Source organism: Neoarius graeffei, chromosome 18 (assembly GCF_027579695.1).
Source record: "Neoarius graeffei isolate fNeoGra1 chromosome 18, fNeoGra1.pri, whole genome shotgun sequence".
Taxonomy (NCBI): domain Eukaryota; kingdom Metazoa; phylum Chordata; class Actinopteri; order Siluriformes; family Ariidae; genus Neoarius; species Neoarius graeffei.
Window position 1 is genome coordinate 52746560 of NC_083586.1, and position 21925 is coordinate 52768484.

A 21925-nucleotide genomic window follows, 5' to 3' on the forward strand; every position below is an offset into this window, starting at 1 on the left:
ACGTTTCACTGAGCCATATAAAGAAGTATTTTTTGAGCTCTTTAGACTATGCAAAATAGCTGTGGCACTCCCAGTGAGCTCTGCCTCTTGTGAGCGGCGTTTCTCCACTTTGAAACTGGTGAAGACCTACGGTACCTCCGATCCACCATTAGTGAGGAGCGTCTAAGCAATCTTGGTGTGCTCAGCATTGAATCCAGAAGGTCCAAGGCTTTGAACCTTGATGCATTTGTAGACCATTTCTCAAGGAGTCACAATCGCAGAATCTTGTTGTTGTAGTGTTTCAGCCTGCTGTGAATGCTATAGGGTGATTCTGAGACCACTGTATGTGAATTTATTTTTTCTTTCTATTTTTCCCCCCTGCTGTACATAAAGAAAGAGTGAGATGATGACGGTGTGATTTAGATAAAGACAGTGATTGTACATTCAAGTCTCATGCTGTGAAAAAGAAAATTCATTCATGCTGTGAATTTAAAAAGTGTCATTGGACAGATAAAAGGTTCATTGTATGCAAACATAGAAATCTTATTTTACAAAAAAGAGAAACATGGTTTTAAGATTTATTGAGCACAATTTACTTTATGTTTAGGCGATTGAGACAGAATGTTTATCTCCTTGTATTTATGCTCAATGTATTTTGTTTTGGTTTTAAATAAACTAAACAAAACATTTTGAACGCTTAAATATTGCCATGTTTTTTCCTTATATGTGCCCCCCTGAAAAAACACTGGCCCCACCTCGGCCCCCCTAGTAATTTTGGTCTAGAACCGCCACTGGACAGAACATAGAATATCCTTATATGCTGATGATGTTATTCTATTTATATCTAATTTAAACAAAACAATACCGGTTGTGTTACAGCTAATTAAAACATTTGGTAATATTTTGGGATATAAGGTGAATAACACAAAATCTTCTATATTACTATTCAACTCAAATGAAAGAAAGAATCCAATTCCAAGTGTAATTCAATTTAATGTTGTAGATCAGTTTAAATATTTGGGGGTACAGATTATGCCGAGACTGGAAAACATTGTTGAAGCTAATTATGAACCTTTAATGATGGAAATTAATGAATCAATCGATAGATGGATGTTACTACCAGTACCTATAATTGGGAGAATTCATATTTTAAAAATGAATATACTGCCGAAGTTACTCTATCTATTTCAAAATATTCCTCTGCCACCTCCTCCAGATTTTTTCTCAGAAACTAAAAATATGTTTGTGAGATTTATATGGGTGGCACGGTGGTGTAGTGGTTAGCGCTGTCGCCTCACAGCAAGAAGGTCCGGGTTCGAGCCCCGTGGCTGGCGAGGGCCTTTCTGTGCGGAGTTTGCATGTTCTCCCCGTGTCCGCGTGGGTTTCCTCCGGGTGCTCCGGTTTCCCCCACAGTCCAAAGACATGCAGGTTAGGTTAACTGGTGACTCTAAATTGACCGTAGGTGTGAATGTGAGTGTGAATGGTTGTCTGTGTCTGTGTCAGCCCTGTGATGACCTGGCGACTTGTCCAGGGTGTACCCCGCCTTTCGCCCGTAGTCAGCTGGGATAGGCTCCAGCTTGCCTGTGACCCTGTAGAAGGATAAAGCGGCTAGAGATAATGAGATGAGATGAGATGAGATGAGATGAGATGAGATTTCTATGGAAGAATAGGAGAGCAAGACTTCGTTTGTCTTTGTTATATTTGCCATATGACCGAGAGGGCTTAAAGTGTCCAAACTTAATGTGGTATTACTGGGCTGCACAGCTGAGGTCTGTTATTTTCTACTTTTCAGCAAATGAGCCTCCACATTGGACTGAAATGGAGTCTCATGGTCTGGCGTTGCCTCTTCCCTCATACATATACTCAGACACAGTAAAAAGACTAAAGAAACAAACTAAAAACCCAATAGTAAAGCATATGTTATGGTATGATGTTCAAAAATACTTAAAGGAACAGCATACATTATCTCAATATAGTCCAGTATGGGGTAATCGTTTCTTTGTACCAGGGAGAGCGGATGCAGCGTTTAAATTGTGGCACTCTAAGGGACTTAAAATGGTCCAAGATCTTTACTTGTTAGACTCAGATATTATGATGTCTTTTGAGGAGTTGAGCTTTAAGTTTGGCCTCAACAGGAAACATTTTTTCAAGTACCTTCAGCTTAGAAGCTTTGTTAAAACAAATCAAAATAATTCATTGACTAGCCCCCACATTCATCCTTGGAGGAAATTATGATAAAGAACAGTTTAAGAAAGGGTATCATATCAGAGGTTTACAGGTTGCTGACATCTTATTCATCAGAAAATGCACAGTATAAGTTGAATACATGGAAAGAAGATTTACAATTAGAAGTTACAGATGGGGATTGGAAAGTAACCTGTGCTAAGGCTCACACTATGTCTATAAATACACATCTTAAACTTATACAGTACAAATGGTTAATGCGGACAAATGTGACACCGGTAGATTTAAATAGATATAATAAAAATGTACCAGATGTATGCATAAAATGCATGGAATCCAGAGGTACTCTGTTTCACTGCATTTGGCAGTGCAGAAAGATTAAAATATTCTGGGAAGAGGTAAGAGCTATAGTCGAGAAGATTGTCTCAAAACAAATCTTACTGGACCCTAAACTTTTTTGTTGGGCTTATACCCAGAGAAACATAACTATAGTAGGAATGAGCGGGCATTTATAGACCACAGCTTGCTTTATGCTAAGAAATGTGTTGCATTATTGTGGAAAAAGATTTACAGACCAAGTACTACTCAATGGATAAGACAGATGTTAGCAAGCCTTCCATTAGAGAGAATAACTTACATACTAAAGGCTAAACAGCATGTATTTGAGGACATATGGAGCCCTTTCATCAATTACATTAAGGACTTGGATTTAACAGGCGAAGAAGTGGATGACTAGTCTTTGTGGACAATGCAGTTCCCAATTTTGGAAGATTTATATTGATTTTCTATATATGTGTTTTAATTTACATTAATTACAAACAATACTCAGGGCGGCACGGTGGTGTAGTGGTTAGCGCTGTCGCCTCACAGCAAGAAGGTTCTGGGTTCGAGCCCCGTGGCCAGCGAGGGCCTTTCTGTGCGGAGTTTGCATGTTCTCCCCGTGTCCGCGTGGGTTTCCTCCGGGTGCTCCGGTTTCCCCCACAGTCCAAAGACATGCAGGTTAGGTTAACTGGTGACTCTAAATTGACCGTAGGTGTGAATGTGAGTGTGAATGGTTGTCTGTGTCTATGTGTCAGCCCTGTGATGACCTGGCGACTTGTCCAGGGTGTACCCCGCCTTTCGCCCGTAGTCAGCTGGGATGGGCTCCAGCTTGCCTGCGACCCTGTAGAACAGGATAAAGCGGCTAGAGATAATGAGATGAGATGAGACAAACAATACTCGATTGTATATAGATTACCATCTTTGACAGGAGGAGCATTCTTGTTTTGAGTGTTATGTTTTGTTCTGCTTTTACGTCTGTCTCTAAGTAAATGCAGCGATCTACAGTATGGAAGTTGAATGAAGATGTATGAATGTAAAGGCTGTATGTAAAAGTGTTAAAAACTGAAAATAAAATAAAAATATTGTGGAAAAAAAGTGAAGGGTTATCAAAATTGTCAATAAAACATTTCTCAGTCAAAATAAGTAAAATATAGGGAAAGTGTCATTGAATGAAATGTGTGGCACCCAGCGCTATGTTTGGCTCCCCAAGGTCAGTGCTTGTGCCTATTCCAGAACACTCTGCTGTTACTGCTGAGGTTCCTGACAAAGAGCTGCTTTCAATAATGATCAATTTTTAAACAACATGCCACAATTTTAAAATATAAAATGTTAAAATATACCCCCCCACACACCACCATCATGTATATTGGACAGTAGGCTAATGGGCCAAAAGAACCTGTTATTTCACAGTTTGTGACCCTGCCAACAATCAGCCAGATCTGAGGCAAGAGTATGGGCAAAATTGATGTTTTTTCTTTTTTCTTTTAAAATCTGGAAATATCGTAACCGACCAACCTCCCCTGTTTGAAAGACTACCAGCCACCACTGATATATATACAGTAATCATAATTTTCCATACATCAGTACATCAGCCACACCCAAAGAACCCAAATGAGGCTGCAAGGCTTGAAAAAACATGTGAAATGACCCTACAGCCACGCCCGAATGCTCCGTGCTCAGTGAACCAATGCATGAAAATTTGTGAATATAATAAAATAGAAAATTTAAGTAGGAAATTAAGTATTAATAATTAATTTAAAAAGGAGATAATACCCTAAAAGGCAGATTACTGTACATAAAAAGATAAATTCAATTCAGTCCTGTTGATCAATCTCGAGACAATGTGATCTTAACATATAACATGTATTTGGATTAGTTTAAAGTGAGAATGCTGGGTAATGTTGTTGTTGTTACTGGAGTACATCTGGAATTTCATGTCATACAGTATATAGAAATAACCCCAGGTAACATACACTCCACAACCACTTTCTTAGGAACACCTATACACCTGCACAATTATCTAATTATCCAGTCAGCCAATGTGGAAGCAGTACAGTTCATAAAATCATGCAGATAGAAGTTAAGAGCTTCTGTTAATGTTCACATCAAACATTTATACTCGGTGATTCGGTGAAACTGCTGATCTGAGATTTTCACACATGACAGTCTGTAGATGTTATACAGAATGCTGAGGAACACAAAAAAACATCCAGTGAGTATTAGAGCCTTTTTGATTATGAAGGACAGGAGAGAATGGTCAGACTGACCGGAAGGCTCCTGCATCTCAAATAACCACTCTTTACATCCATGGTGAGCAGAAAAGCATCTCAGAACTCACAACATGCTGGCAGATGGACTACAACATTAGAAGACCACATCTTTTTCCTCATTCTGTCAGCCAAGAACAAGAATCCAAAGGTACAGTGGGCACAGGTTCACTAAAAGTGGACAGCTAAAGACTGGAGTAACATCACCTGGTCTTTTTCCAATCTTCAGCTACCCAGTTGAAGATTGGAATCTTCTTCCTCCTTGTCCAGCCAGGTCAGGGTCTATGTGGACCTACTGGTCCACATGTCATATTAACTGGAGCATAGTTTTACGCCAGATGCCCTTATTCGCATTTCCGGATTTGGGAAACAACCATTCACACCTATGGGCAATTTAGAGCCATCAGTTAGCCGAACTGCATGTCTTTGGAATGTAGGGGAAACCGGAGCACCTGGAGGAAACCCACACAGACACAGGGAGAACATGCAAACTCCACACAGAATGTTCTGTATGTTTGCTGGAAAGTGAGTGCTCCTTTCAAGTATGCAGAGAACCAATTCCTGGTCCTCTTGAAATCAGTCTTGGACTCATTTCTGAAACCTGGTGCAGTCATAACAGGTACTGAAGCTATCTTTTCTCAAGTAAGGTGATTGGTTCAACTTCTCAAGTTATTTCCTGTTTTAAGTTTCATGATGGGAGGAAAAGGGTTAGTATGGTCATCGTGACATGACATTTCCCATGGCCAGCAAGGGCCGTAAGGGCACCACCAGTGACACTTTAACAGTCCATCATTGGTGTGTCTAGGGCATTTTAAACTTGGCAGAGCCCATCCCTCTCCAAGCTTGATCAATGGACAGTTTAGAATTCTTGGGTTTCAGTCATGTGAGTTTTCTTAGTGATGTCACTTCCGGTAAAACTGCTGGTGGTCAAGCAAACCAAAATGGCTGCCGTAGTGCAAACAACTAGCGTTAACTTATCAGAGTACACTCGTAATCTAGAAGCCACTGTTCGCTTTAGATATATTCAGAAGATTGCTATGTGCAATGGAATCGACCCCTACAGTCAGGGAAAGAAGGATTTGTCATACGATCTTGAAAACTACCCTTCAGTCGAGTTCCCCGACATCTCGAACTACCTGGTGTTGCAGACGTCCTTCTACACCGCAAAACACATGAAAACGTGGAAGAGTATGGAGGCTTACAACTTGTTTGTATGTGGCTGGGTAAAGGACCTCGGTATCAAGTTGCTGCCAAATTAATCCTGTATTGTTTTTGCCTGTGTAAGTATGGTTTTTGTTTTTAAGTTTTTTGTTCGCGTTTTTACAACGAAGCGCTGCAAGTTGAAGTGTAAACAAACAACAGTTGGCTTGATTCTGACTTGTGTTGGCTCTTATCTCTCAGGTAAATCATTCACAAACATCATCAGAAACCCCTTTAAAGGCCTGGATCTTAGTTAAACAAGATGGAGAAGTGATCACGGCGCATTGTAACTGTACGGCTGGGGAAGAATTTGGTCACGGCCTTCATGCATATGGACTTTATTATTCATGGTTGTTTTGATCCCGTGCACTTGCTGAAAGACCCGTTGAAAAGACCGCTAGGACACCCTGTTAAAGAAAGCAAGACACGCGTTGTTTTCAGTATGGCGGCCATCGAGTAAGGAGTAAACAAAGAAACAGCTGGGGACTTTAGCACTTTGTGACTAAATAAAGTTCCGTAAAATAACGACACACAGCAAGAAAAGTACTTGGAAAACACTAAGGCCATAGCTGAGAGGGAAATACAAATCTTTCACCAAGTGATCACTGCAAACTCGAGCATGCTTCAACTCGGCTCCCTTCGATTTCAGTGCAAAAGCCACTTTTCTCGACGTCTTCTTGTGAACGCCTGTGTTCGTTCACCCTTTTTATTAGTTCATGGGGAACCCTGAAGAAACTTTTATCAGTTTCATGGTTTGATTGATTCGAACAACCGAAGACAACGCAAGCGTAAGGTATTTTTCATTGTGAGCAATGCACCTTCTACATACAAACGCTTTGTCAACTGAGCTTTGGTAGACCACCAGCTAAAGTTTTGAATAACTAATGAGGTGGATGTGACATCACGTGAAACCCAAGAATAGCCAGTGAACCTAACTGCATGTCTTTGGACTGTGGGGGGAAACCCACACAGACAGTGCTAACAGTGCTAACCACTACACCACCATACTGCTCCTAAAAAGTGTATATCCTATCAAAATGTACGTTAGTAAAGATTCCATGATATCTTGTGGGGAAGGTGGTTGGGCACAATTTTTTATTTTAAAAATATATATGTATTTTTATATAATGTACAGACTTTCATTAGGAATATGCTTACATCATCTGCCTGTTTTACCCCAGTTAGAGAAACTGAAGCAGCCTCTTTGTGCATCAACAACTGTTCATGAAAGTGTGTCAAAGTTATATAACTGCCAGTCGAAGGTTTCCTGAACACCCAATATTAACATTTTTAGTTAAACTTCAGGAAATGAGTCGTTTAAATGTCAGAGTTCAGTCCAATTAACTGCCAAAGTAAAAATATTTTGAGGTGATCTTTCCACGTGGTAATAAAGGGTTCCCTGGCCTGTGATAATTCATGGCCTTAGTCAGGGCGTACCCTGAATGTCAGTCTGGGTCACCCAGGATCTTTCCTGACTTGGACAGGTTTTCACAACGCAATCACAGAATTACTGAAACCTTCACCCATTTGTTTGCATCTTTTATTACCTTGCCTGCAACGGAGTAAGTGGGGCGACGTATTGTAATCAGTGCATTTTGTTTGTTATTTGCGATTTTTGCAAGTATGTTAATCTGTCCGTTTGTTTGTTTATTGGTGCTCTAGCGTCGTCATTTCTTGACCAATCTTCACCAAAATGCACATGACAACTTATTTGGTTCACACAAAGACATCATTAGTTTTTGGTGGGTCAAGATCAAAGGTCAAGGTCACCAAGGCCAAATCTTGTAAAAACACCTAATCGGCCATGACTTCCGTTTCTTTGTCATTTTTGCAAGTGTCATGCTCTGCACGACTTTTCATCTGTCTGTTTGTTTGTGTGTCTGTCTGTTAACAATCTAGCATCTAGACAGTTGCACCGATTTGACTTCAAATTTTCAGGGTAGGTGGGCAATGGTCCGTAGATGACCTGATTAAATTTTGGGGGTTATTGGGTCAAGGTGAAGGTCGAGGTCACCAGAAAGGTCAACCTTTCGGTCATCTCATCTCATCTCATCTCATCTCATTATCTCTAGCCGCTTTATCCTTCTACAGGGTCGCAGGCAAGCTGGAGCCTATCCCAGCTGACTACGGGCGAAAGGCGGGGTACACCCTGGACAAGTCGCCAGGTCATCACAGGGCTGACACATAGACACAGACAACCATTCACACTCACATTCACACCTACGCTCAATTTAGAGTCACCAGTTAACCTAACCTGCATGTCTTTGGACTGTGGGGGAAACCGGAGCACCCGGAGGAAACCCACGCGGACACGGGGAGAACATGCAAACTCCACACAGAAAGGCCCTTGCTGGCCACGGGGCTCGAACCCGGACCTTCTTGCTGTGAGGCGACAGCGCTAACCACTACACCACCGTGCCGCCCACCTTTCGGTCAAAATAACATATTTTCCATTATAACTCAAAAACGGTTGCCAGCAGACAGATGTTTACTACTGTGAGCATATAGGAACTCCCATATGGCCTGAGTCAGGTCGGACCAGATGGGAAAATACTTGGCTCTTGGTCATTTGTACGGCATGAACTCGAGTCAAATATTTTCCCATCCATCCCTCCCACTCAGTCAATAAGTGCATATTATTGTACCTTTAGGGGCACAACAGCTTGTCACTGTGGCAGTACCCTCTAAGGTACTTATCTGTACCCTTTATGTACTGCTTAGGAACATACATGGTCCTTTTTGGCCCTAAAAAGTTACACATAGCTACCTTGAGGTCCAATAACGAGATCATCAATGACTGCATAGCTCATTCCGGCCCCGTCTAGTCCAGAAGGAACGATCTAAAGTGGGCCACCTTGAGCAATAAATGTTGCAAGCTATATACATTATATACAAGCTATATATAGAAGCGATATCCACCCAAGGAATACCGACCTATTTGCCAGACAGAATCCAAAACAGCGAGGAATTGATCGAGAAGAAGCAATTTTTGTTGAACTGCTCATTAAGGCTTAATTAGTCCACTATTAACTTCATTAATAATTGTAATGAAGCAAATCAGGGTAGAAGTTATATGCACCCTAGGTATTCCTACCTTCATGCCAGAAAGAATCAAAATCAGTGAAGAACTGAGGGAGACGAAGTGATTTGTGTGGAAACTGCTCATTAGGGATTGATTAATTACTCCATATCTTCATTATTAATTGCAATTATGCAAATTTGGGTAGAAAGCCATATGCACCCCAGGCAGACCTACCATCCTGCCAAAAAGAATAAAAATCAGTGAAGAATTGAGAGAGAAGAAGCCATTTTTGTGAAATGTGGACAATGCCGGACGACAGCTGGATGATGGACAACACGTAATGAGAAGCTCATCGCCTATCAGCCAGATGAGCTAATAAGCCCTAAGGAGTACATTAGTGTAGATTGTACCTTGGGGTACAGAAATGGACTCCTACTGTACCTCTGTTTCTAACACTTTAGGCAGTCTCCCATCCCAGTACTAACCAGGCCCTTAAGGTGTATTGGGTGGCACTGATCTATTTCTACAACCCTCAGTCTCTCACCTATTCCACAGCTTGGGTTACAGTGGGGGGGGGCTGGTCCTTTGGTAACCACAAAAGTTTGACTCCCTACTCGCACCTGTACTGCGGTGCTTCACCAGATGGCAGTAGGTACCATTTTTATGACGCGACTGCAAGCGGAACTCACGATCTCCCATGTATTATGTAGTTTCACCTGTTTTTGGAAACAACATATTGAATCTATATGAAATGAAATGTATATAATGATTGCTTTATTTTTCTTTCACTGAGAGTAGAAAGCAAATGTGCCAGTGACAGATTATTTTATCACACGCTTCATGAGAGCCATTCATTTTCCTAATGTGCACTATACGAATGCTTAACAGAAAACCATTTCACAAAATGAAATGAGAAAAAGTGTGCAGGCTGCAGAGAGAAGCAATGCACACGAGGCAGACTTGTTAGCACATCAAGCCTGAAATTGTAAACTGACTGTGTAGAACAAGAGAGGTGCCAAGATCACAAGAAAAACCTGGTTCGAGATTTGTGCATTTCTTGCCCTTGCAGCCTGCAGAAGTGAAATACAGTGCACATAGGTTTATAGACATGTGGACAGGAGGATAGAGTGGACACAGTGAAATGAGACACTGTTTGCCACTAGGTCAGTAAGTCACCAAGCCAAAGAGCCTCTTCTGTGAAAGTGTGTGTGTAGGTGTGTGTGTGTGCCAGTCTATCAAAAGAGTTGCCTCAGAAACCAAGCAGCTGCTCGCAGTAATTCAGGACAGCCTAAGAGTTATTGGAATGAGGCTTGTATGTACTCGTTATGGAATGTCTCTCATTAATTAAAGTGGATTAACAAGTAATAAATAAATAAATAAATAAAACATCACTAAAAAGTGAGGATTTCATTTCGCATGATTCCTCACCTCAAAATACAACCCCGATTCCAAAAAAGTTGGGACAAAGTACAAATTGTAAATAAAAACGGAATGGAATAATTTACAAATCTCAAAAACTGATATTGTATTCACAATAGAACACAGACAACATATCAAATGTCGAAAGTGAGACATTTTGAAATTTCATGCCAAATATTGGCTCATTCGAAATTTCATGACAGCAACACATCTCAAAAAAGTTGGGACAGGGGCAATAAGAGGCTGGGAAAGTTAAAGGTACAAAAAAGGAACAGCTGGAGGACCAAATTGCAACTCATTAGGTCAATTGGCAATAGGTCATTAACATGACTGGGTATAAAAAGAGCATCTTGGAGTGGCAGCGGCTCTCAGAAGTAAAGATGGGAAGAGGATCACCAATCCCCCTAATTCTGCGCCGACAAATAGTGGAGCAATATCAGAAAGGAATTCGACAGTGTAAAATTGCAAAGAGTTTGAACATATCATCATCTACAGTGCATAATATCATCAAAAGATTCAAAGAATCTGGAAGAATCTCTGTGCGTAAGGGTCAAGGCTGGAAAACCATACTGCGTGCCCGTGATCTTCAGGCCCTTAGACGGCACTGCATCACATACAGGCATGCTTCTGTATTGGAAATCACAAAATGGGGTCAGGAATATTTCCAGAGAACATTATCTGTGAACACAATTCACCGTGCCATCCACCGTTGCCAGCTAAAACTCTATAGTTCAAAGAAGAAGCCGTATCTAAACATGATCCAGAAGTGCAGACGTCTTCTCTGGGCCAAGGCTCATTTAAAATGGACTGTGGCAAAGTGGAAAACTGTTCTGTGGTCAGACGAATCAAAATTTGAAGTTCTTTATGGAAATCAGGGACGCCGTGTCATTCGGACTAAAAAGGAGAAGGACGACCCAAGTTGTTATCAGCGCTCAGTTCAGAAGTCTGCATCTCTGATGGTATGGGGTTGCATTAGTGCGTGTGGCATGGGCAGCTTACACATCTGGAAAGACACCATCAATGCTGAAAGGTATATCCAGGTTCTAGAGCAACATATGCTCCCATCCAGACGACGTCTCTTTCAGGGAAGACCTTGCATTTTCCAACATGACAATGCCAAACCGCATACTGCATCAATTACAGCATCATGGCTGCGTAGAAGAAGGGTCTGGGTACTGAACTGGCCAGCCTGCAGTCCAGATCTTTCACCCATAGAAAACATTTGGCGCATCATAAAACGGAAGATACGACAAAAAAGACCTAAGACAGTTGAGCAACTAGAATCCTACATTAGACAAGAATGGGTTAACATTCCTATCCCTAAACTTGAGCAACTTGTCTCCTCAGTCCCCAGATGTTTACAGACTGTTGTAAAGAGAAAAGGGGATGTCTCACAGTGGTAAACATGGCCTTGTCCCAACTTTTTTGAGATGTGTTGTTGTCATGAAATTTAAAATCACCTAATTTTTCTCTTTAAATGATACATTTTCTCAGTTTAAACATTTGATATGTCATCTATGTTCTATTCTGAATAAAATATGGAATTTTGAAACTTCCACATCATTGCATTCTGTTTTTATTTACAATTTGTACTTTGTCCCAGCTTTTTTGGAATTGGGTTTGTAAAATGATTGAGTTTTCCAAACAAAGATTTTATTTTATTGAAGGACTACACCAAAGTTTATTCACAAAACAAGTTCTTTATTTAATATTGCATTCAAATGAAACTTTGTTGCTGTCAGTCAGGTGAGGCATAATGTTACTGAGGCAAGGTACACTGGGATGCAGGTTGATGAGAGTGGAGATGGACAGTGTTGTAGTCGAGTCACTAAAATATGGAATTTTGAAACTTCCACATCATTGCATTCCATTTTTATTTACAATTTGTACTTTGTCCCAACTTTTTTGGAATCGGGGTTGTAGTATAAATATACAGATTGAAAGATATCTGATCAACATAAGTTCAGACTACAAGCACTTGCTGGTCATCTCAACCTTCCTACAGCGGTGCTTGAAAGTTTGTGAACCCTTTAGAATTTTCTATATTTCTACATAAATATAACTTAAAACATCATCAGATTTTCACACAAGTCCTAAAAGTAGATAAAGAGAACCCAGTTAAACAAATGAGACAAAAATATTATACTTGGTCATTTAGTTATTGAGGAAAATGATCCAATATTACATATCTGTGATTGGCAAAAGTATGTGAACCTTTGCTTTCAGTATCTGGTGTGACCCCCTTGTGCAGCAATAACTAGAACTAAATCTTTCCAGTAACTGTTGATCAGTCCTGCACACCGGCTTGGAGGAATTTTAGCCCATTCCTCTGTACAGAACACCTTCAACTCTGGGATGTTGGTGGGTTTCCTCACATGAACTGCTCGCTTCAGGTCCTACCACAGCATTTTGATTGGATTAAGGTCAGGACTTTGACTTGGCCATTCCAAAACATTAAATTTATTCTTCTCTAACCATTCTTTGGTAGAACCACTTGTGTGCTTAGGATCATTGTCTTGCTGCATGACCCACCTTCTCTTGAGATTCAGTTCATGGACAGATGTCCTGACATTTTCCTTTAGAATTTGCTGGTATAATTCAGAATCCATTGTTCCCTCAATGATGGCAAGTCGTCCTGGCCTAGATGCAGCAAAACAGGCCCAAAACATGATACTACCACCACCATGTTTCACAGATGGGATAAGGTTCTTATGCTGGAATGCAGTGTTTTCCGTTCTCCAAACATAACGCTTCTCATTTAAACCAAAACGTTCTATTTTGGTCTCATCTGTCCACAAAACATTTTTCCAATAGCCTTCTGGCTTGTTCACATGATCTTTAGCAAACTGCAGATGAGCAGCAATGTTCTTTTTGGAAAGCAGTGGCTTTCTCCTTGCAACCCTGCCATGCACACCATTGTTGTTCAGTGTTCTCCTGATGGTGAACTCATGAACATTAACATTAGCCAATGTGAGAGAGGCCTTCAGTTGCTTATAAGTTACCCTGGGGTCTTTTGTGACCTCGCCAACTATGACACGCCATGCTCTTGGAGTGATCTTTGTTGGTCAACCACTCCAGGGGAGGGTAATAATTGTCTTGAATATCCTCCATTTGTACACAATCTGTCTGACTGTGAGTTGGTGGAGTCCAAACACTTTAGGTTTTGGTTTCCACCAAAGGTTTTGTAACCTTTTCCAGCCTGATGAGCATCAACAACGCTTTTTCTGAGGTCCTCAGAAATCTCCTTTGTTCGTGCCATGATACACTTCCACAAACATGTGTTGTGACTTTGATAGATCCCTGTTCTTTAAATAAAGCAGGGTGCCCACTCACACCTGATTGTCATCCCATTAATTGAAAACACCTGATTCTAATTTCACCTTCAAATTAACTGCTAATCCTAGAGGTCCACATACTTTTTCCACTCACAGATTTGTAATATTGGATCATTTTCCTTAATAAATAAATGAATGACCAAGTATAATATTTTTGTCTCATTTGTTTTCCTGGGTTCTCTTTATCTACTTTTAGGACTCGTGTGAAAATCTGATCATGTTTGAGGTCATATTTATGCAGAAATACAGAAAATTCTAAAGCATTCACAAACTTACAAACACCACTTTCTATGCATGCAAGACGTGGATGCTCACAGCAGATCTCCAAAGAAGAATACAAGCCTCCGAGACAAGATGTTATGTAATTGAAAAATCCTCAGTATCTCCAATAAAGATTGCATCACAAATTATGACATTCAGAGTCGAGTTGGAGCCACCATCGGACCTCAGGATGACTTCCTTTCCACTGTCAAAACAGGAAGTTGAAGTTGTATGGCCACGTCACTAGATCCATGGAGCTTGCAAAGACCATCATGGAAGGCACAGTGTCTGGCAGATGAAGACAACATCAAGGAGTGGCCACAGCAGCCGCTAGCTAATACGTTAAGATTGGCTGAAGACCGTGTCAGGTGGAGAGAGATTGTCAGAATGTCTTCATTGGTGACCTTACAGCCCTCTGTTGATTATGGGGATCAATGATGATAAATACACAGATGATTATAGAACATCACATGTGCTGATTGATCAAGAGATTTGGACTATTTCTTGATAATCATCTCAAGTGACTCAGCAAAATGGCAGCCAATCGCTTTGTCACCAATTCGTCAAGGAAAAATTACAAATGATGAAAGAAAATGCTGTTCCTAAAAGCACTAAATATGCTCCATAGTTTGGTCTAAAATTATTCAAAGGTAAGGTGAACTTCTGATTTATTTTATTGATTTCAAAACAAAGTATTTTATGTGACTCGGCATAGATAAGTGACACAAGTTTGCACCGCGCCTTTATTACATTTGTATGCTGCTTTTGAAGATTGAAATAAATTTTTTTTTCAAATAATTACCTGTGTTGTTTTACTAAAACAGTTATCCCCCTCAGGCTCAGTGAATATCAGTGAAGAATAACCTCGACTTTTTCTCAGTTATTATTCACTGATATTCACTTTACCTTCGGCGAATAATTGTTAATTATTTTATTTAAGGAATACACCAGAGTTTACTCACAAAACAAATTCTTTATTTAATGCTGCGTTTGACTTAAACATTATCGCAGGTTGAAAATGATGCCATTCCGAGTCCTGACTTCCCACTTCTGAGTTAAGCTGAATGTTTTTCCGAAATATAATTATTATATATTGATAGAGCACATTGAACAATAATAATTGTCACAAACTAGCTTCCAATCTCCAAGTTCACACCACTCATGAACAACGCCACAAGGGAACTCCCAAAGAACCTTGAAGGGAACCAAGCATCTAAAAAGAAGAACTCACCCTCCGCTGGTCAGCACTTTCATCAAATTAGGGAACAAGTGAATTAAAAACAAGCGATGTTTACATACAGCTATGAATACTATAAATAGAGCATATTACACAGTTGTGCAAAGATATGAAGTTTACCTTTGAGTGGTGAATGTATTTCACGAGTGAGTGAAGCGAATGAGTAAAAATACGGTATTTTCAATACAAGAAGATAAACTTCATATCTTCGCACCACTGTGTCATGTTCTTTATATTCATATACTATGCTTCAAAAGGGTTGATACTATGCTTTATACTATGCTTTATTATACTATGCTACTATGTTATACTCTGCTTCAAAAGGGCATAGTAACTGGATGTACCATCTCAGTTATCCTTTTTGTCATGGGGATGAATATGGTAATAAAGGCTGGAGAAAGAGAAACAAGGGGCTCAAAGACCTCAAACAACATCAAACAACCACCAAATAGGGGTTTTATGGACAACCTTACCATTACTACAGAAACCTATGTCCAAGCCAGATGGATTTTAAAAGCCCTTGAGGAAACAGTAGCATGGGCAAGAATAACCTTTAAAACCAAGAAGATCCCCTATTATAAAGAAAGGACAGACAACACAACAGTTCTGGTTGACAGTTCAGAGTGAAAGCATTCTGTCTATCATCCATCCATTATCTGTAACCGCTTAACCTGTGCAGGGTCGCAGGCAAGCTGGAGCCTATCCCAGCTGACTATGGACGAGAGGCAGGGTACACCCTGAACAAGTCGCCAGGTCACCGCAGGGCTGACACATAGAGACAAAGAACCATTCACATTCACATTCACACCTACGGTCAATTTACAGCCACCAATTAGCCTAACCTGCATGTTTTTGGAGGAAACCGGAGCACCCGGAGGAACCCCATGCAGACACGGGGAAAACGTGCAAACTCCACACAGAAAGGGCCCCATCAGCCACTGGGCTCAAACCCAGAACCTTCTTGCTGTGAGGCGACAGTGCTAACCACTACACCACCTTGCTGCCCATTCTGGCTATCATTGGAAACCCAATTAAGTGTTTAGGCAAAAGGTATGACGACATGCTGGGAGACAAGAACAATATCAGCAAAATAGAACAGCAAGTTTCCGAGGGGATGCAAAACATCGACAAGACGGGGCTTCCAGGAAAGTTTAAAGTTTGAATATATCAACATGGACTCCTACCAAGATTATCATGGCCCTAATGCTTTACGAGATATTCATGTCAATGTTAGAGAAATTGGAGAAAATTATTAACAAGCATCTCAGAAAGTGGTTGGGTGTACCTCCATGCTTTAGCTCAATAGGACTCTACAGCAGGATGGCCAAGTTACAGCAACCCTTAACATCAATAGCTGAGGAGTTTAAGGTTGGAAAGGCACGACTGATCATCACATTAAAAGATTCCAAAGATGACAAAATGCGGGCGGCCAGAGTGGAAGTAAAGATGGGCCAGAAGTGGTCAGCAACAAAAGCAGTTAGTGAAGCTGAGAGCAGACTGTGACACAAGGACATCATAGGAACAACAGCAGTAGGACGACAAGGCCTAGGTACAACCAAAAGCTTCTACTGGAAGAATACCGAGTCGTATGAGAGGTGCAACATGGTCCAGAAGGAAATAAAGTCCAGAAAATAAGAGAATAGGCAGGCCAGAGCAGCTAAACTAGGTAGTCAGGGAGCATGGACAAAGTGGGAAACAGAACAACAATCACTCACCTAGTCAGAGATATGGAGGTATCCACAATTCCAACTCCAGTTCCTCCTGTGATCTGTGTATGATGTGCTACCAACACCAACAAATTTGCACAGATGGGGCCTGACAGAGACACCAGATTGTTCCCTGTGTGGAAAAAGAGGAACCTTAGAACATATCCTTTCTTCATGTGATGTTGTTCTGTCATAAGGAAGGTATACGTGGCAACACAATCAGGTACTACAGGAACTGGCGGATATGATTGAGAAAGAGAGGAAGATAAAAGTGCAGAAACCAATAAAGATACAGTTTGCTAGGGAAGGAGAGATGGGAACCAAAAGAGAGTGCAAGTCTGGGATCCTAACCCAGGCCGGAGACTGGAAGCTGGAAGGTGACCTAAATCAGAAGCTGAAATTTCCAGAGATTGTACCAACTAATCTGAAACCAGACATGGTTCTTTGGTCACCAGGGACTAAGAAGATCATCGAGTTGACAGTTCCATGAGAAGAAAGATATGTTGAAGCCAATGAAAGGAAGAGGTATGGGGAACTGTTGGGTGAATGTAAAGACAGAGGATGGCAAATGTGGAGCTATCCAGTGGAGATTGGATGCAGAGGCTTTCCTGCACAGTCAGTGTGACGGATGATCTCTGCACTAGGAGTGACAGGGCGGGGCAGGTGGCTGACAGTACAGAGAATGGGCTAAGCAGCAGAAAAGCCATCATGCTGGGTTTGGATGAAGAGAGATGTTAGTAGCTGGAGACTCACCACCGACACGCAGTGATTGATCACCACTGTGGACCCCCCATCCTGAGAGTGTACCAAGCCAGGGGTCAAAACACACGATGAGGGATGGCCTTGGCTGAGGACATCAGTGGCGTAGCAGTCAGAGCACCAGTATGGTATCAGTGGCGGCTGGTAGTCTTTCAAACAGGGGAGGCTGGTCGGTTACGATATTTCCAGATTTTAAAAGAAAAAAGAAAAAACACATCAATTTTGCCCATACTCTTGCCTCTGATCTGGCTGATTGTTGGCAGGGTCACAAACTGTGAAATAACAGGTTCTTTTGGCCCATTAGCCTACTGTCCGATATACATGATGGTGGTGTTGGGGGGGGGGGGTATATTTTAACATTTTATATTTTAAAATCGTGGCATGTTGTTTAAAAATTGATCATTATTGAAAGCAGCTCTTTGTCAGGAACCTCAGCAGTAACAGCAGAGTGTTCTGGAATAGGCACAAGCACTGACCTTGGGGAGCCAAACATAGAGCTGGGTGCCACACATTTCATTCAATGACACTTTCCCTATATTTTACTTATTTTGACTGAGAAATGTTTTATTGACAATTTTGATAACCCTTCACTTTTAATCCAGGTCTGTAGTGTGAAATGTTCTTGGCTGTGTTTTTGTTTAAAAATGTTTTCCAAATTGTAGCTGTGTTTAATTCATATCCAGAAAAATATACATTCCAATATAATATACTCAGCATAAACATTTTAAATAGATTCTATATTTTTGGTCCATCCATGACATATTACTAAAGTAGCCTATTTACTGTTGTTGATGTGGGTCACTTGCTGTTAGCCAATTCACTTTCTCGTACCAGGAGAGCTGAAAGGAACGAGTATTATTCCCTACCTTTTTCACCAAGTCAATTTGAGGCGTTGGTCTACCCTGCTCTTTAATTTTAATTTTTTCCTCGAAAGGAAGACTGGCAAATGGCTTCGCCAAAATTAAATCAGCAATGCTTGGCATCCGTGCGCAGCTTTCTTGCTAGCTGACTAGCCCCCTCAAGTTCAAGTTCAGTCACTCAAATAAATGAAATTTCTGGAACTAAGATAGCAAACTTGACAACACTATATTTACACTTTATTTACAATGAAAATATATACAAACTAAAAAAGCTGGTAGAAACCGTATGTAATGAATGAAATCGAAATGTAAGCTGATCTCTTACAATACACCACAGCACTTGCGAATCCGCATGGGACTGAACTGAAATTCACCGCTGCCTGTCTATATTTGAAACGAGCTGTCAATCAAAGAAAATATCCGGCCGCTTTCACCAATCACCAGTCTCCTCGCGGAAAGTTTTACCATGTCCCTCCCACTGTGAGGCTGGGAGTCCGTGAGACTCCGTGGGTGGGCGTTTTTGCGGTATTTGTCCAATAACCATCTTGCATTTTGAGATTGAAAAGCGCATAGCTCCCAAATGCCATTGAAGTCCACTGAGGCTGGGCTGCATCGCGCTGTCACGAGGGGGAAAAACTCACGCACACATTAGGCGAACTGGGGAAAGTTATAACGGAATGATTTCGCACTGTAGTTGGGTTGAGCACATATATTTCTATGATTCTGGATCTGAAATAGCAGCGTTATAAGGTCGGCTATAACATAAGCCTAGCGCAATTCATCCTACACGATGTTCGTCATTTTTAGAGGAGGCTGTGCCTCCCTCGTTGTCTTAGAGCAACACACACACACACACACACACACACACACATATATATATATATATGCAAGTTTATCAAAAGAATTTTAATTTGAACCGGTTCACCTTTTTGACAACACATGCCTAGTCAGTGGGAAAACACTGGGAGTGATGTTATTGGAGTGAAATGTCAGGAAATATGTCACTCAGAGCTGCGATGTATTCATATGAAAAATGCAAGTTTTTCAACACAAGATAAACTTCATATCTTCAACATGTGATTTTCTTTTTATTTTATAGACACATTCACAAACAAAAATCCTGAAATTTATCAAAACAATTCATTGATTTCCTCATGAGTGACATATAGAGATTTATGTCACGGTTTTGGTTCTTCATGATGGAGCTCGTATGAAAAATACAAGTGGTGTATTTCCCAGAGGCTGTTGTTCCTGAGCCCCTCTTGTAGGCTGTCTCTTTTGAGCTGGTTTCTCAGCCAGAACCAGCACTTGGATTAATGCCTGAACCCGTGTCTGTATCAGAATCCATGCCTGAACCCGTGCCAGTGTCTGTTTCCATGTCAGCGCCAGTGTCTGCTCCCATGCCAGAGGTGGAGCCAGAGTCAGTGCCAGTGTCTGCTCCCATGCCAGAGGCGGAGCCAGAGTCTGCGCCAGGGCCCACTCCAGAGCCAGAGTCTGCGCCAGGGCCCACTCCAGTGCCACAGTCGGTGCCTACTCCAGTGCCAGAGCCAGTATCAGTACCTACTCCAGAGCCAGTGTTGGAGCCTGCGTCAGAGTCTACTCCAGAGCCAGCGTCAGAGCCAGTGTCAGAGTCTACTCTAGAGCCAGTGCCGGAGCCAGCATCAGAGCCTGTGTCAGAATCTACTCCAGAGCCAGCATCAGAGCCTGCATCAGAGACTTTTCCAGAGCCAGTGGCAGAGCCAGCATCAGAACCTGTGTCAGAGTCAGCGCCAGAGTCGGCACCTGTGCCAGCTTCAGTGCCGGTGCCAAAGTTAAGGCCAGAGCCTGTTCCTGAACCTGTGTCAGAGGATGTCAGAACTACTTCTGCCTTAGCCGGCCACGAAGACGTCTGTGTCATCCCATTGCCAGGTCCTAACCCGGACCAAAGCAGTGCGCTGACAGAGCTTGAGCCTGTACCTGAGCCAAGTCCACAGTCTGAGCCAAGTCCAGAACTCAATTCATCTCCTGAGCTCAAGCCCAGCCCTATGTCCAAGCCAGTTCCAGAACTCCAGCTTGAGTCATCTCCTGAGTGGGAGCCAGAGCACGAGTCATCTCCTGAGCTCAAGTCCATCCATATGTCCAAGCCAGTTCCAGAACTCCAGCTCGAGTCATCTCCAGAGCCCAAGTCCAGTCCAGAGCCCAAGTTATCTACAGAGCTCAAGCCCAAGTCCAGTCCAGAGACTGAGTCATCTCCAGAGCTCAAGCCCAAGTCCAGTCCTGAGCCTGAGTCATCGCCAGAGCTCGAGGCCACATCCAGTCCAGAGTCCAAGTCAAGTCCCGAGGTCAAGCCTACTCCTAGCCAAGAACCCAAGTTGTGTCCAGAGCCTGAGCCCGAACCCCCACCGGGGCCGAATATGATGGATTTTTGCTCTCAGAGCAAGCTCTTTGGGAGGGGGTTCTGTCAGTTCTGCGTGCTGTGGTGCGTGCACCTGAAGGCATGCCTTGGGCTGTGTGCACGCTGAATGAGCTCCAGCACGTGTGTCGTGAGCAAGGCACACCTGAACTCAATTAGAGAACTATGTGTTTCGCTATTTAAGGACTGCACTGATACAAATGCAATGCAAAGTATTACGCTATGTTAAGTATGCATTACCGAGCCTTTCAACCCTTGTTCTTGTTTTCCTGGTTTCTCAATTCTTGTTCCTGTTTCTAGTTCTTGTTCTTGCCTATCCTCTGATATTCTGTTTGCGCCTCAACCGACCCTTTGCCTGTTTTTACATTTCTGATCTTGCCTGCAGATTTGGACTGTTTGCCTTTGTGTGTGTTTTATACACTTTATGTATATCCTGCACTTTATTATTAAACTGAACACTTCTGCACATACATCTGCCTCCCTTGTGTACCTGACGGTGTCTATATAATATAAATAGATTAGTATGATATACCGAGGACTGGTGTCATAAGTCTATCTGAAAACTTTTAGATTGTTAGCTTGTTGTATATCTTTTTCTCCAGAAGACAGATGTTGGTCTGAATTGCACATTCCAGCTGTTACACAGCACTTCACCATTCAGTCACATTACACACACTACAGGAAGGGTATCGGGTGTAAGTGATAGTGTCGAGGCAGGTACCGATTAATTACATGAATAATTAAATAATGAATATCGTGTCACTTACAAAGTAAATGTCTTTCTTTAATTCGATCAGTTGTAAATACATTTCAATAAAAGAGCTTGTTTTGAAGCTCAGTTCTTGTACTTCAATCATTTCAACTGTGTTTGAAGGAGAAGAGGAAACATGAAGACAAGAAAATAAAGACAATGTAAAATAATAAAAATAATATAAAGAAATTAAAATATAAAGAAAGCATAAAGGGGAAAAAGAAAAAAATGA

At 41.6% G+C, this 21925-nt stretch overlaps 1 protein-coding gene across 1 annotated transcript; it reads right to left on the reverse strand.

Moving 5' to 3' along the window:
* Positions 1 to 4584: 4584 nt before the first annotated feature.
* LOC132865796 (putative per-hexamer repeat protein 5) lies at positions 4585 to 20447 on the reverse strand. The gene is made up of 3 exons (XM_060898300.1): positions 20111 to 20447; positions 16941 to 17064; positions 4585 to 4672 (listed from the first exon to the last, which is right to left on the reverse strand). The coding sequence occupies exons 1-3, from the start codon at positions 20445 to 20447 to the stop codon at positions 4585 to 4587; spliced, it is 549 nt and encodes a 182-aa protein (XP_060754283.1).
* Between the last annotated feature and the right edge of the window lie 1478 nt (positions 20448 to 21925).

Bases quoted from the DNA above. Each gene is read 5' to 3' on its own strand.
- LOC132865796 (XM_060898300.1), bottom strand. From the start codon at position 20,447: ATGACACAGACGTCTTCGTGGCCGGCTAAGGCAGAAGTAGTTCTGACA. The intron at 17,065-20,110 runs GTACTGATACTG...TTTTCCACACAG, and splicing joins CAACACTGGCTCTGGAGTAG to GGAACAATCTGGTGTCTCTG. The intron at 4,673-16,940 runs GTGAGTGATTGT...TGTGTTCCTCAG, and splicing joins ACCTCCATATCTCTGACTAG to CATTCTGTATAACATCTACA.